We start from the raw sequence: 16520 nt of genomic DNA, 5'->3' as shown, positions 1-16520 counted from the left end.
AAATACAAAAATTAGCTGGGCGTGGTGGCATGTGCCTATAGTCCCAGCTATTGGGAAGGCTGAAGCAGTAGAATTGTTTGAGCACAGAGGTGGAGGTTGTAGTGAGCTGAGATCACATCATTACACATCTGGGCAATAGGAGTGAGACCCTGTCTCAAAAAGAAAGAAACAAACAAACAAAAAACCAAAAAAAAAAAAACCCAGCATAGACAGAGGTATACATATTAGAGCCACCATGAACCAAACATGGGGCCCTGATAATATTGTGTTTGTGTTTATATTTACATTCATTTTTATGAACACTGTTTTTGTATTTATATTTGCATTCATTTTTGTGATGCTTATTTGCCTGTTATGCATGCAGCATTTACATAGTGACATTACATATGTCAAACTTCAAACTTATGAACCCAGACAGACATGGAGCCAGTTCACTTACAGGGCCAAAGATGTCTTAAATGTAATAAAATTAGATAATTGTGGTTAACCTGAAGTAAAATACAGAGAATAAGGATATTTTGGAAGGAAAATAGCATAGCTATTAGTCGCACAGGTTTCCCCTAAAAATCTTTTACTTACAACTTTTTTGCTTGTTGAAAAAGGGTTTCTAAACCCCTGATTGTTAGGTTCTAAACTGGCCGTGCATCACAATTACCAAGAGAGCTTTGTAAGAAACTACAGTTCTCAGCCTCCAGCCCAGAACAGTTACATTAGGAACTCTAGAGGTGGGTTCCAGAAATCAGTATTGCTTAAAAAATCCCTAGCTGTTGCTGTCTTTGGGAATCATCATGGAACTATTTTGTTTCAGTGATTTAAATTAATAGGGTTTAGAGGTTCAGGTAGATGTATGGAATCCACCTAGACCCATACCTCCCTAAATTGTGTGTACAATATAAGAAGGCGGCTGGGCACAGTGACGAACACCTATAATCCCAGCACTTTGGGAGATGGAGGTGGGTGGATGGTTTGAGGCCAGGAGTTTGAGACTAGCCTGGGCAACATAACAAGACCCCATCTCTAAAATTAGCTGGGCACAGTGGTAAACACCCGTAGTCCCAACTACTCAGGAGGCTGAGGCAGGAGGATGGCTCAAGCCCAGGAGGTCGAGGCTGCAGTGAGCCATGAGTGCACTGCTGCACTCCAGCCTGGGTGACAGAGTGAGACCCTGTCTCAACAAAAGAAGAAGAAGAATGAATGAAGCACCCACAACTTATCCCTTTAGCAAAACTTTGAGACAGAAAATACACGAGTCATGTTGGGTAAAAACAAGCAGCATCCAGAATGAGTGTGGAGAGCCATGGCGTGCAGGCGAGAAAGCCCAGGGTCCAGGCATGGCCGAATCACCCCGACCCCACCCACCCTCCCAGAAACAACAAATAGCTATTCCAGGCAGGGTGGGCCACAGCCTCAGTGGGAACTTCTGTGGGCACATCCGAGTGCAAAGTGGGAAGACAGTGCCAGGAGAAGCTGGGAATAAATGTGTGGAAAGTGCACAGGGAATGGGGTTGGAGAGCTGTAGAACAGGCATGGCTTGCAGAGAAGCAGGTTTAGCTTGCAAGGTGGAGCGGCATTCTTGCTGGCCCCCGCTGATGGTGTAGAGAAGGAAGGAAGCAGCAGCAATGGGCACTCCTGATACAAGGAAGGGTTTGAGAGTCAGGAGATCTGGCCACCAGACTCCTCGTGTATTCCATACACTGTTCATCACTTAGCAAGAGGACACCGTTGGGATAAAAGTTGGGAAAGCTACCCTAACCATTTTCCCCTTCCAGGGATTTGTCCTATTAATAGTTGATATAGAAAAATTAAATTTTAAGAAAAAAATATAATTATTTTATCCATAATATAAGGAAGAAAAATAAAAATAAAAATTTCTCAGTGGAGGGAGAAAACCACACCAGGAAGATGTCACTACAAAGTGGAGGAAAATTGGTGGTACTTTCAGCATTCATTTTGTAACTTAGTTAAGCAGTGAGTTCACAACGCAGAGGTAAAGACACTCAGAGCAGAGATGGCTAGACGGTAAGAGCACGTGAAATAAGAATTGACAGACCAAGAAAAGAAATTTAAGGAAAAGATAAAAAATCATTTCAGAAATGAGACCAAAGCGCAAGGAGCCAAAGAAAGAGCTGACCCCACAGAGAGCATGGGGGCAAAGTGTCCTCGTGTCTAGGAAGGGTGTAATAAATGTTTGCTTAATAAATAAGTGACTAAATGAAACTATCAAGGAAAAAATGCAAAGGAAAAGCAAGATAAATTAAAGAGACACTTCAGTTTTCCAGTCTAGCGTTTAAGGAGTTTACAAGTCACCAATGCATCCTAGCAAGTAAAAAGCTTAACAGAGTGAAAACTCAGCAGCTCTTCTTAGCTCCATCAGAGAAGTGAGGTCAAAGGGGCAAACAGCTGCACCAAAAACTGGCGAAACAGGTGAATGCCGAGAACTACAGTTGTGCATCGCTTCACATCATGGATGAGTTCTGAGAAACACATCACTGGGCAGTTTCATTGTGCAGACATCATAGAGGTGCTCACACATACCTAGATTGTGTAGCCAACTACACCTCTATGCTCTATGATATAGCCTGTTGCGCCTAGGCCGCAAAGCTGGACAGCATTGCTGCACTGAATACTGTAGCAATTGTAACACAATGGTGTTTTTGTATCTAAACATAGCTAGATATAGAAAAGGTACTGTAAAAATATGGTATTATGATTATGATCTTATGGGACTGTGCGTATACAGTTTGTTGTTGACCGAAACTTTGATGATGAATTACGGGGGCTAAGTGTGGACCAGCCAGAGAGACTTAAAAACTCGATGGGCACCCAGTCATAGCGGGCTCTCACACTTTTGTGAACTTTACCTCTAGGAGCTCCACCAGATCTTCATGGTGAACATCAGGGAAAACTCCCCTCATGCTTCTTGTAGGTTCAGGGGAAGGCACTCCAGCCTGGGCAACAGAGTGAGACTGTGTCTCAAAAAAAAAAAGCAAAATGAAAAATAATAAAAATCAGAGTAGGATATTAGACAAAGACTAGAATATTGAAGAACCTCAACTTAAACATGAAAGAAATGTTTCATTTGGCCTTTTCACCAGCATGTCATGTCTGCCAATACTTGTTCCTATAAAAGACTTTAGTAAATACATATTTATGCTGATTCTTTTTTTTTTTTAACTTAGCTGTCATATTGTCTTCTCAAACCCAGATATACGAACATGCTTCTTTAAGAAGCCATATAGGCCGTTCTCTGGAGATTCTCGGATTCATTTGAAGATCTGAGTCTGTTCTTTATCCAAAATGGAAAGGTTGGTGGGTGATGAACACACACGCCCTTTGTACTGGTCGCCTTACTCTGTACTGTGTGGCTGCTCCAGAAATGGCGAGTTCACTCACCAGTTGGTTGGTCAGTTGTAGGGTTGTTCACTAAAGAACATTGAAAAACTGGGAAAAATAGGCCGGGCACTGTGGCTTACGCCTGTAATCCCAGCACTTTGGGAGGCTGAGGCCGGCGGATCACGAGGTCAGGAGATTGAGACCATCCTGGCTAACACAGTAAAATCCCATCTCTACTAAAATTACAAAAAACTAGCCGGGCGTGGTGGCGGGCGCCTGTAGTCCCAGCTATTCAGGAGGCTGAGGCGGGAGAATGGCGTGAACCTGGGAGGCGGAGCTTGCAGTGAGCGGAGATCAGGCCACTGTACTCCAGCCTGGGTGACAGAACGAGACTCCGTCTCAGGAAAAAAAAAAAAAAGAAAGAAAAATTGGGAACAGTAGGAAAAAAAAGGAAGAAGAGAGTATAAAGTTCAGAAAAGCAATCATTTGGGATAACATAAGAGAAATGATTTTATGAGAAGTAAAAAGAAGAGGATCCATGTTAGGATCTACAAGGAAGAATGAATGCAACTTTGGAATGAATGAAAATTAACTGAGGATGAGTAGGAAGTGATGTATCTTCTCTTGTCTGTGAATAAGAGGTATTACATCACTATGCCAGGACAAGCACGAAGCTAACATGTACAAACTTGGTTTCTGTTCTTTCCTCCCTAATTTCTCTGTCTTGGTTTTGTTTTGTTTATTCATCTTACAGAAATGTATGATATGGGGGCCGGGTGCAGTGGCTCATGCCTGTAATCCCAGCACTTTGGGAGGCCAAGGCGGGCAGATCATGAGGTCAAGAGATTGAGACCATCCTGGCTAACACAGTGAAACCCCGTCTCTACTAAAAGTACAAAAAAATTGGCCAGACGTGGTGGCGGGCACCTGTAGTCCTGGCTACTCAGGAGGCTGAGTCAGGAGAATGGCGTGAACCCGGAAGGCGGAGCTTACAGTGAGCCGAGATTGCACCACTGCACTCCAGCCTGGGTGACAGAGCAAGACTCTGTCTCAAACAAACAAAAAACAAACAAACAAACAAACAAAAGAAATGTATGATATGTATTGTTTTGGTGTCACCCCTTTGGAAACATAGATTTATGTAGAAGGTATTTCATGTGATTACAAATAATGTCCTGAAGATAAAAGGAAAAGATAATAATGCTTTTCTTTTGGGGTGGGAAATTATTCCAGGCATAGCCCTTTTGTACCTGCAGTTGTACCGGGTCACATGTGACCAAACCTACCTGCTCCGATCCCTGGATTACGTAAAAAGAACACTTCGGAATCTGAATGGCCGGAGGGTCACCTTCCTCTGTGGGGATGCCGGGCCTCTGGCTGTTGGAGCTGTGATTTACCACAAACTCAGAAGTGACTGTGAATCCCAGGAATGCATCACAAAGTGAGTTTTAGAACTGGAAACATTTTCTCCCAATTCCCAGTGAAAGCTCTTGCTGTAGAAAGATTCAAAAGGGAAACTGTTTTTAATTTCATCCATTGCTGTAAACAGATCGTGCCAAACTGTTAATCTTGAGCATAGTGGTGGGATCGTATGCCCTCTTTTTATGCAAGCATGTGTGTGCCTTAATTTTGGGAAAAATAAATATATTTCTTGATTTTAACCATCTTTCCTAAGCAATTTTTAGTTTTCTTCAATGCATGAAAATTAGCTTACATGCTTTAGATTCACCATAATAACTAAACCGATCTTAGGTTCAACCCTTAAGTAACTGATTAGATATGCTAATGATGGAACAATTAGGGAATGTAAGCTTTTATTGCACCTATTGGTTTATAGTCTTTCTTGAAGAAGCAGAAATCACGGCTCATTCCTAGGGTCTGGTAGAGTATCTGGCACGTGCTAGTCAGTTAATGTTTGTTGAAAGACAGGGTGACGCTGGGTATGGCGGCATGCGCTTGTAGTTCCATTAACTTGGGAGGCTGAGGCAGGAGGATCACTTGAGCTCAGGAGTTCAAGGCTGCGGTGAGCCACCATCCTGCCACTGTACACCAGCCTGGGCAACAGAGCAAGACCCTGTCTCTAAAGAAAAAGAAAGAAAAAAATAAAGAGAGAACGACAATCTAATTCCCAAGCATTGGTGACATTGCAGTACCATTTTTTTTTTTTTTTTTTTTTTTGAGATGGAATTTCAATCTTGTTGCCCAGGCTAGAATGCAATGGTGCGATCTCAGCTCACTGCAACCTCTGCCTCCTGGGTTCAAGGGATTCTCCTGCCTCAGCCACCAAAGTAGCTGGGATTACAGGCATGTGCCACCACACCCAGCTAATTTTGTATTTTTAGTAGAGATGGGATTTCACCATGTTAGTCAGGCTGGTCTTGAACTCCTGACCTCAGGTGATCCACCTGCCTCAGCCTCCCAAAGTGCTGGGATTATAGGCATGAGCCACCGCGCCTGGCTTGCAGTACCATTTTTATTTAAATTTTAAATCACTTTCTTTTACTTCTGGATTTCAAAATAAAATTTTATGGTTTAAAATAGATGTAGAGATTAACAGAAAGATGTTTTATTTTTAATTTTGACATTCAAAAGGAGACTAGTGAACTGGAGACATTTTTGTTGTGTTCTGGATTTGGGAATATTTTTTAAAATCATAGTTTTAAATTTAAAATAAATAACAGGTAATTCCTAAAGCAACAGGTTTAGTGTTTCAGGAAGAAGTACTTTAGAATTCCTCTGGGAAAAAATTAATTTTTCTTATTGGTTAGACTTTTGCAACTCCAGAGAGCGGTTGTCTGCCAAGAATCAGACCTTCCTGATGAGCTGCTTTATGGACGGGCAGGTTATCTGTATGCTTTACTGTACCTGAACACGGAGATAGGTCCAGGCACCGTGTGTGAGTCAGCTATTAAAGAGGTACTGTGGGATATGGGCAACTATGGGCATCTCTACCATTCAAACCTGTTTGCTAGTATTGAGTCGTATTAATAGCTGGACTCTGTTTCTAGGTAGCATTACTTTTTAAAGTAAGAAATACTGAAGTATTTCTTAAGAAGTACTTTTTTAAGTACTCATCAAAAGTAAGAAATAGCCCCTATTTTTTTCTAGGAACATTAACAAAAAAAACCTTACTCTCTTTCATCTTTTATTAATTCATCTGTTTTTACTGGAGCTAAACAACAGCGGCTTTAGAGAGTTAGAATGTTTATTTATCTTTCATGAGATGTCTGAGCTGGTAAGCATTTCAGGCTGGTACGAGTGGGGACCAACTTCTTATGTCTCATTCTGCCTTATCCTAGGGGCATACCCTTATTTGCAGGACCAAAGCTAGTTTAGCCCCTCAACCTATGAAGGGGAAAGAGGAGGTGGAGGTGACACAGCTTCCTTGTTAGGGACTTGGTTTCCAAGTTGCCCACTTTACTTCTGCTCCCGTCCCAGTGCCAGAACTTCATCAAGTGTCTGTGTTCAGCTGTCTGTAACTAGGCGGCCAGATGCCCAGCTAAAACTTGGAATACTTTCCCAAAAAGGATGAGAGGAGATAGACGTGAGGAAACCGTCATTCCAGACATGCTATGCTTTTGATCTAGCTGAAATCCTTCATGCCAGAGCAGACCTCATATCATTAGTCTTTCATAAATAAAGCCAGTTCCTCCGGCCTTTTCTGATAGGTGTATGTGCTGCTCTTTTGGGAAAAGCACTGCAGCTACGGAGCAACTAAGAAATCCAAAACAGTTTTTATAAGACGTTTTTCTAGATTTTTGGTTGACTTTTTATACAAAGAATTTTTTGTTTCTTAGACTTACTATCTTTTCCTACTCTAACATTGGCTCCTGATTTCTTTCTGCCTGCATTTATTAATTTATAAAAGAAATATAAGTATGTTAGCTGCTAACTACTTAAAGACTTTTAGGTTAAGTTTTCTGCCTCTCTCTATATATATGTCATATATATATATGACATACTGTTAATTGAACTACAGCAGGGTACATATACAGTTTTAGATTTATATTGGTCTCGTTCTCTCTGTAGGTAGTCAATGCTATTATTGAGTCGGGTAAGACTTTGTCAAGGGAAGAAAGAAAAACGGAGCGCTGCCCACTGCTGTACCAGTGGCACCGGAAGCAGTACGTTGGAGCAGCCCATGGCATGGCTGGAATCTACTACATGTTAATGCAGGTAGGTAAGAATTCTCTTACACACTACAGTATATTTGATCAAACATGAAATGGGAAATGAATCCTGCATACAAACAATCCTGCAGGCTGGATTGAAATACCCTACTTTGAATCGCAGATGCGTAACTCTGCCTTATAAACCACAGGCAGTGGATTTCTAAGAGTCCAGTGAGTTCCTGAGTACATTTGGTATGGAGTCTTAGAGCAGATTAGTTATCTCTTCCCCACACTTTTTTTTTTTTTTTGAGGTGGAGTCTCACTCTCTCGCCCAGGCTGGAGTGCAGAGGCGCAATCTCGGCTCACTACAACCTCCATCTCCCGGGTTCAAGCGATTCTCCTGCCTCAGCCTCCCAAGCAGCTGGGACTAGAAGCGCACACCACCACCTCCAGCTAATTTTTGTATTTTTAGTAGAGACGGGGTTTCACCATATTGGCCATGCTGGTCTCGAACTCCTGACCTCGTGATCCACCCACCTCGGCCTCCGAAAGTGCTAGGATTACAAGCATGAGCCACCGTGCCTGGCTTGTCCACCCTTCTGTGCTTGTCCTCCTGCTGATTCCAGTAGGAACTCTTAATGGGGAAAAATCTTCAGGGAGCAACAGGGCCTGCAGAACCCAACTGAGGCAGTGACTTTGTCATGTCCTGATAACCTCGCTTGCTGTCAGTTGTCTTCTATATTTTTGATGAGTTTGTTGCTGTGGTTATGATTTTGTCTCTCAGTCATCCCTGACACCTATTAAGTACTGACTCTTCTATCAGGCCAGTAGAGACCCCACACTAAACATTGCTTCAGGCTGTGTTTGGCTTGAGCATAAGCCTAGGACTTCAGCCTAGCCTGTGGCCTATGTTCTCTTCCCTGCAAGGCATAAAACCGCCTCTGCCACCACCTCCTCCTCCTCCTCCTCCTCCTCCTCCTCCTCCTCCTCCTCCTCCCCCCCCTCCTCCCCCCCTCCCTCCTCTACCCTCTGTCCTGCCCACTGTTCCCTCCCCACCTTCTCCCTCCACCTCCCCTCCTTCTCCTTTCTTCTTCTTTTAAATTAAGCTTTCTTTATTCTACAAAACTACAAAACTAGTAAGTCAAAGGATGTGGATTAGAATTTAGATATCTTAGACTGGAAAACCTATATATTACTTTTTTAAATTTTACTTCAGATTCTTTTTATGTCTAATCTACTATATCATGTCCTCACTCACTAAAGGAAACTAGGAAATTCATGTCTACACAGGATTAAAACTTTTTCTAGGTATTATTTGTCTTTCTTTATTGTTGTAGAAAGTAAAACATGCATATATGCATATAGTTCGTTTTCTGAATTTACTTTTTTTTTTTTTGTTTTGAGACGGAGTCTCGCTTTGTCGCCCAGGCTGGAGTACAGTGGCGCGATCTTGGCTCACTTCAAGCTCCGCCCCCTGGGTTCACGCCATTCTCCTGCCTCAGCCTCCCGTGGAACTGGGACTACAGGCGCCCGCCACCAAGCCTGGCTAATTTTTTTCTTTTTTTTGTAGTTTTAGTAGAGACGGGGTTTCACCGTGTTAGCCAGGATGGTCTCGATCTCCTGACCTCGTGATCCGCCCGTCTCGGCCTCCCAAAGTGCTGGAATTACAGGCGTGAGCCACCACGCCCGGCCTTTTTTTCTTTTTTTTTTTGAGACGGAGTCTTGCTTTGTTGCCCAGGGTGGAGTGCAGTGGCGCCTTCTCAGCTCACTGCAACCTCTGCCTCCTGGGTTCAAGCCATTCTCCTGCCTTAGCCTCCTGAGTAGCTGGGATTACAGGCATGCAACACCACACCTGGCTAATTTTTGTATTTTTAGTAGAGATGGGGTTTCGGCATGTTGGCCAGGCTGGTCTTGAACTCCTGGCCTCTGGTGATCCATCCGCCTCAGCCTCCCAAAGTGCTGGGATTACAGGCATGTGAATTTTCTTCATGATGCAGGTACATGCTTTCAAAGTAACCAGAATTCCATATCTCATTTAAAAATGGCACTGTTATTTTGAACAGTTAGATTTTGTATATGTGTTAGGGTTCTCCAGAGAAACAACCAATAGGAGATAAATACTATATTTGAGATGGGATTTCTTATAGGAATTGGCTCGTGCAACTATGGAGGCCCAGAAGCCCCACGATCTGTCATCTACAGGCCTGAGACCCGGGGATGCTGGGGCTGTAACTCCACTCCGAGTCAGAAGACCGAGCCCCAGGGGAGCCAAATCCCAGTCCAAGGGCAGGAGGAGACTGTTGCCCTGGTTGAAGCCAGCAGGCAGGAAGGAGCAGATGTTTTCTTTCTCTACCTTTGGTCCTTTCAGGCCTTGGATGGACTGGATGAGGCGCACCCACTTTGGGGATGGCCATCTGCCTGACTGAGTCCACTGTTCAGTGCTAATCTCATCTGGAAACACCCTTTGAGACACACCCAGACGCCATGTTTAATTTGACACATAAAATTAACTATCATAGTGTATTCTGTATTTTCCCAGAAAAATGTTTTAACAGTGGTTCAGGAACTTTTTTTTTTTTTGGTGAGACAGGGTCTCAGATTGCAGTGGCACAATCTCAGCTCACTGCAAATTGCATCTCCCAGGTTCAAGCAATTCTCCTGCCTCAGTCCCCCAAGTAACTGGGATTACAGGTGTCCGCCATCACGCCTGGCGGCAACTTTTTTTTTAATGCTAATTCCCTTAGGGGAACATAGTAATGTAAGAACCACGCCAATGTCGTTCATGTGTTTAGGCCGATTTTGCTGTATATTAGGGACTTCCTTGGGAGGAATATAAATCATAAAATTTTCCATTGATCTGTTTTTAAAGTGAAGAACGTGGAACACTATGTAGTAAGTACTTGACTTAGAGATTGAGCCAGGTTTTCTTTCAAGATTCTTAGGCAGTGGTGTGGTGGAGCCTGCAGGGAAGCTGCCTGCATCTCTTCCCTGATGCATGGTTCGTGGCTGTTGTCAGTGCAGAATGATGGTTCAGAAATGTGGAAAGGAGGGCTTTGTTTCTCATACTGGGTTGCAGCCTGCAGGGTGGCCATTCTGATGGCTAATGGTAGCCTTGGGCTAGAAGCCAGAAACAGGTATTCTGAGGGAGTGGAAAGGGAGCAGGAACGTATGCCAAGCCAGGTGGCCGAATGTATGTGTTCAGTGAGCTGCAGGAGGCGTGGAGTATTTGCTAGAGAAGTGTGTGTCTGCACAATTGGGCTTCATGCTCCTTGAGACCCATGTTCAGAAAATGGTGGCATGAGCAGGATCTGAGGGTAGCGTTTTCGGCCCTCTGAGTCAAAAGGTGAAGCAGAGGAACAAAACCCCTCCCTGCGTGTCCTCCATAGGCTGGCCTGAGCCTCCCTGGCGCCTTCTTAGGGGCAAGTGCTGGCTGCTTGGTTGTTGAAGCCGCAGAAGATGGGGGAGCAGTCAGGTGGTTGTCACTGCCAGTGCAGTCTGCTGAAAGGGCTGGTTTCCGCTTAGTCCTTAGGGCAGAAAGTCTCATGCGGTCAGCACGGGAGGGGCAGAGCAGGGTGAGCCCCACCTCTTAGCCTGTCATGACTGGTAGCTTAGTTTCAAGGTTGCCTCAGGCTTCCTCGGCCAAGAAAGGGTCTGCTGAGTGAGTTGGGGGCTTAGAATTTGGTTCTTATTTCTCATTGTCTGGTAGTTTAGTCATGTAAAAGTAGTAGTTTCAACTGGAGGGTGTCGTTGAAAGGCTATCAGAACAATATATGCAGAAACTCTTAAAATATCGCTTAAAAGGAACTCCACTTTCATGACAGAATAAAAGCAGTTCTCTTGAAAATCATCTCAAAACAGCCAGAAAAACAACAAAAGAGAAACCAAAGTTCTTTGATGAAGCTAGGGGACATCTGGAGCTCCAGCTGCAAACCTGTAAACTGAAGCAGATGAAGGAATGACAGCTGACCTTCTGGGATGAAAGATGGTGTCAGTGCCCGAGGGGGAGGGTGCCCACAACAAGCAAGTCAGTTTGTTCCACAGAACCCCAGAACTCAGGAGGGGAAAGTACCATGTCCCCAGTAGGCAGTGCCACACATGGGCTTAGGTGGCGCTCTGGCACAAGAGGCTTCTTTGAGCATGTGCAGTGGTTGGACCTCTGTGAGAACCTACACCCAGCACAGGGAGGGAACTGCCTATCCTTCAACTCGTGCTGGAGACAAAAGGAGCTAGGTCTGGAAAAACGGACTAGGCTCTTTTCGATTCAGGAAAGCCAGATGTAGAAGAGAGCTGGAGTGAAGCACAGAACTAAAAATAGGGGGGAGAGAATGAGTGTCCATGGTCTAGGGTGAGACTGCCTCTCTGTCACCTCCAGCCTCAGGCACCATCACCTCTCCTTCACCCCAAGGGGCAGCGCCACCTCCACCCCGCTCGGGACTTGAAGTCACTTCTGGAGAAACAAGTAGCTCAGATAAAAGTTTCATAAGTACAGGTATTTGAAAACCCCCATTAAAACGTTAGTCTGCCATCCATGATGGTTAATTTTATGTGTCAACTTGGCTGATCCCTGGTGCCCAGACATGTGGTCAGACATTATTCTGGATGTTTCTTTGAGGGCGTTTTTGAATGAGATTTACATTTAAGTTGGTGGACTTTGAGTGAAGCCAGCTGCCCCATAGGATGTGAGTGGGCCTTGTCCAGACAGTTGAAGGTCTGACTAGAACAAAATGCTGGACCCCTAGGCAAGAGAGGATTCTCCAGCACTCTGCTTTCAGACTCCAACTGCAGGTCCTTCCTGAGTCTCCAGCTTGCTGGCCACCCCAGGCAGTTTGTGGACTCATGAAGCCTCTGCAGCCAGTTCCTTGGAGTGAATCTCTTTCTCTACTTCTATACATCCTGTTGGTCTACTTCTTTGGAGACCCCGGCAATCCCCCATCCAGCCACTCCACACTGATTCCCACCATTCCGCAGCCCCTCCTGTGCACTGAGGGCAGCGAGGAGCTGTGCCTTATGTGTGAGCACAGACCGGTAGCCCATGAGCAGACACGGCAGAAAAGCCCCAACTTGAAAGGTGGAGACCTGAACAAGTAGAAATAAAAACAAAGAGAAAGCAGGAAGTGGAAGAAAGCTTTGAAGAAATAATAATTCATAATTAATATCTTCAGGGAAATAAGAGATGCTGTTGCATCCAAGAAACAGGCAACATTTGATGGAAAAAGAGAGCTCTTGAAAATAAAAAGTATAATGGCTGAATTTTTAATAAATTCATGAAAATGTTTGGGAATCAAAGTCATATCTTAGAAAGCGGGCAGAAATAAGACAATGGGAGAGGAAAACGTAAGAAAGCAAGAGGATTAATCCAGGAGGTTCAGCATGTGACTGGTGGGAGACCTAGTGAGGGAGAACACACAATAGGAGGGAGGAAAATAACACAAGAATATGCTCTAGAAATGAGGGACATAGGCTGGGTGCTGTGGCTCGTGCCTATAATCCCAGCACTTTGGGAGGCCAAGGTGGGCAGATCACTGAGGTCAGGAGTTTGAGACCAGCCTGGCCAACACAGTGAAACCCCATCTCTACTAAAAACATACAAAAAATTAGCTGGGCATGGTAGTGGGCACCCATAATCCCAGCTACTTGGGAGGCTGAGGCAGGAGAATCGCTCGAACCCAGGAGGCAGAGGTTGCAGTGAGCCGAGATCACACCACTGCACTCCAGCCTGGGCAACAGTGCGAGACCCCATCTCCAAAAAAAAAAAAAGAAAGAAATGAGGGACATAGTTGCATATTGGAAAGACCTACCAGGTTCCTACACAATGAATGGAGACAGACAAATCCACATCATGCCCGTCATTGTGAAAGCTTAAGATAAAGGGATAAAGAGACAGTGCTTAAAACGTTAGACAAGAAATAGCCACGTGTAGCGGCGTGCACCTGTAGTCCCAGCTACTTGGGAGGCTGAGGCAGGAGAATTGCTTGAACCTGGGAGGCAGAGGTTGCAGTGAGCCGAGATCATGCCACTGCACTCCAGCCTGGGTGACAGTGAGACTCCGTCTCAAAAAAAGAAAAAAGAAAAAAAAACTTTAGAGAGAAAAAGGTTATGTACGAAGTCCAAAAATGGCATTGGACTTTGCAACAGTTTCACTGAAGCTAAAAGATAAATGGAAGTGACTTCCAAGTTTTGAGTAAAAATGATTTCCAACATTGCATTCTGCCCAGAAAGTTACCAATTAAATGTGGAGTAGAGCAAAGACTGTTTAAAACATCCCGTTCCCCTGTACTCCATCTCAGGAAGCTACCAGAGTGTGGTGTCTACCACAACAAGGGAGTGCTCTAAGAAAGAGGATCAGATCCAGGGAAGAGGGGCTACCCAAACAAGAGAGGGAGCAGAATCCCCAGGAAGTTGACAGGTGCAAGTCCCAGGACAGCAGTGGCACAGAAGACCTGGAAAGCAGCTGATAATGGAGAGTCGCCTCCAGGGAAAACAAAGTCATAGTAGATTTGACCATATGGAAAATCTTACCGAGAGACTTTTTACGGAACTGTTGGTGGGTATGAAAGAGCTTAGGTACTGGTTTAAAGAAAACTAAGCAAATAAAATGTTAGAAAGTTACTCCAAGAAAAACTAAAAGGTGTAAAAGAATATCTAATTCAGTATATTTACTGTTTCAGGAGCAAATAGTATTTGCGTAGCATAGTCTGTAAAGAACACAGGATTATGGATGGTGAGCAGAGTGAAATTCTCTTGGGAAGATTAGAGGAAGGAAAGTGTCCCTCATCTGCCACAAGGGGAAGCCTAGAATCAGTGACTCAGGGCACAGCCGTGCATGGATTGTTTAGAAATACCGTGGTAATGTGAATAAGCAGCTAACAACCACCACAACAGAAAGGAACTCAGTTGTGTCCTAGGAAGGACATGGTCTGTTGGTCTTTGAATTAAGCTCCTCAATATTTTTTGACTTTTTAAAGTGGTTCAGTATTTGTTACCTGTACAAAAGTAATTTTAAAAGTATCATGTAGCCTTTTGGAAATAAACTTCATGACCTATAGTTTTTAAAAAGCTAATACAGTCTCTAAGTGTGTATCAGGAAAAACACCTAAAGATTTTCTATTAAATATAGTTTTATTTCAATGAAATTTAGAAGTATTGATATTCCTTAAATTATCTTTCCTTTATTTTTAATAAAATTAACTTTTTGTTGAAGAAATGAGGTTTTTTATTCTGTAGGAGAAGATGTCATGTTGTAAACTTTGGTGCTTATGGAATGATGAGAATTTAAAGCAATGCAATATTTTATTTCAGTTTTGAGAGTACTTTACATCACCCCGACATTTGCCACCAAAGCCAAATGAAAACTCAGTGGCCAGAGACAGATTCTCTATCTCAGACTTCACCAATATGCAGATTTATGTGGTGCTAACATGTCACTTTAAAGATATTGTGTGGTGTTAACATGTCATCCTAAGACGTTCTGTAGCGCTAATATGTCACCCTAAGACGTTTGTGTGGTGCTAACCCGTCACTCTAAAGATGTCATGTGTCGCTAATGTGTCATCCTAAAGAGATTGTGTGGCATTAACTTGTCACTCTAAGGATGTCATGTGGTGCTAACATGTCACCCTAAAGACGTGAGGTGTTAACATGTCACCCTAAGATGTTGTGTGGTGCTGTCATTCTAAGGATGTCATGTGGTGACATGTCACCCTGAGACGTTGTGTGATATTAACATGTCAGTCTGAAGGCATTGTGTGGCATTAACATGTCACCCTAAAGTCATTTTGTGGCATTAACATGTCACCCTAAAGACATTGTGTGACACTAACATGTCACCCTAAGATGCCGTGTGAGCTGGCATGCCACCCTAAGACGCTCACTTAGCTCAGCCTTGCCATCTGACTCTTCTCACCAGGTTTTTTCGTGGGAATCTGTACAGTAACTTGAGACTATTTGAATGTTTTAAGTCCTTTTAAAAAAACAATGCCTCAAAATTTGCAAATATTTTCCAAATATGTTTTCCAAATACTTAGTCCCTGTAGTGAAACTTAAACACAAATTCAATAATGAATTCTAGTAGGTAACATTTAATGAGTGCCTTCAGTTAGTAAAAGCCAGTATCACCACAAATTGTTGGATGAAGGAGTGAGGCATGCATTTTTTTCTCCTTTGTTCCTTACAAACGTCTTAGGTGTTGAGTACTATGATTATTCTATTTTAGAGATAAAGAGACTGAGGTTAAATAATTTGGCTGAGTAACAAAGCCAGTATATAGATTTGGGAGAAGGGGGTACCTGGCTTTCTAGAAGGTGTGAGCCCCATGGAAGGATATCAAGTATTCGTATTTTAACAAAGCAAAGCAACAAAACAAAACCTACCTACTCCTAGGTTCACTTGCCATTTAATCATTTCCTTTACTACTCATCCACCAAAGAGGAGACAAAATACATTATAACACTGAGATTTCAAAAACTTGAAACAAGTTCTGCCTAAGTCTTAAATAACCAGATAGTTGAATTAATTCTAATTTTATGTGCTCTTTCATTTTCCATGTAATTGATGTTTTATTTTGTTAGCCGTGATACAATGTAAAAGAAATAACTTCAGAAAAAATAATTTGTGTTTTATTTTTGTTTGTTTAAAGCCAGCAGCAAAAGTGGACCAAGAAACTTTGACAGAAATGGTGAAACCCAGTATTGATTACGTGCGCCACAAAAAATTCCGGTCTGGGAATTACCCATCATCGTTAAGCAATGAAACAGACCGGCTGGTTCACTGGTGCCACGGTGCCCCAGGGGTCATCCACATGCTTATGCAAGCGTACAAGGTCAGTGCTTCCACTGTCACGGCCATCCCCTGTGTGGGGAGCCAGGTTTCCCTGTCAGGTTTTGGTCTTGCTTTGGTAAGGCCATTTGACTGTACACTAAAAACCTTTTAGAATGAATGTTTTTACAAAATAAAGTCTTTGTATTTTACCACTCATCACCACTGCCATTAGTGCTACAAGTCTGTGTGTACGTATGTGATTGTGTGTGTTAACAGGGTTTATATTCATGTGTAAAAGAAAACGTAGATGACAGAGCA

At 43.3% G+C, this 16520-nt stretch overlaps 1 protein-coding gene across 1 annotated transcript in view; it reads left to right on the top strand.

Annotated features, from left to right (window-relative positions):
• The window catches only part of LANCL2 (LanC like glutathione S-transferase 2), a 65371-nt gene that overhangs the window by 27335 nt on the left and 21516 nt on the right, over positions 1-16520 (top strand). Inside the window, 4 exon segments of the mRNA NM_001261176.1 lie at positions 4567-4774; positions 6102-6249; positions 7363-7509; positions 16081-16263. Coding sequence (NP_001248105.1) covers positions 4567-4774; positions 6102-6249; positions 7363-7509; positions 16081-16263 — 686 coding nt within the window.

Source organism: Macaca mulatta, chromosome 3, assembly GCF_049350105.2.
Source record: "Macaca mulatta isolate MMU2019108-1 chromosome 3, T2T-MMU8v2.0, whole genome shotgun sequence".
In the NCBI taxonomy this organism is placed as follows: Eukaryota; Metazoa; Chordata; class Mammalia; order Primates; family Cercopithecidae; genus Macaca; species Macaca mulatta.
Note: the sequence above shows the minus strand (reverse complement) of the source record. Positions and strands in the feature narration are given on the sequence as shown.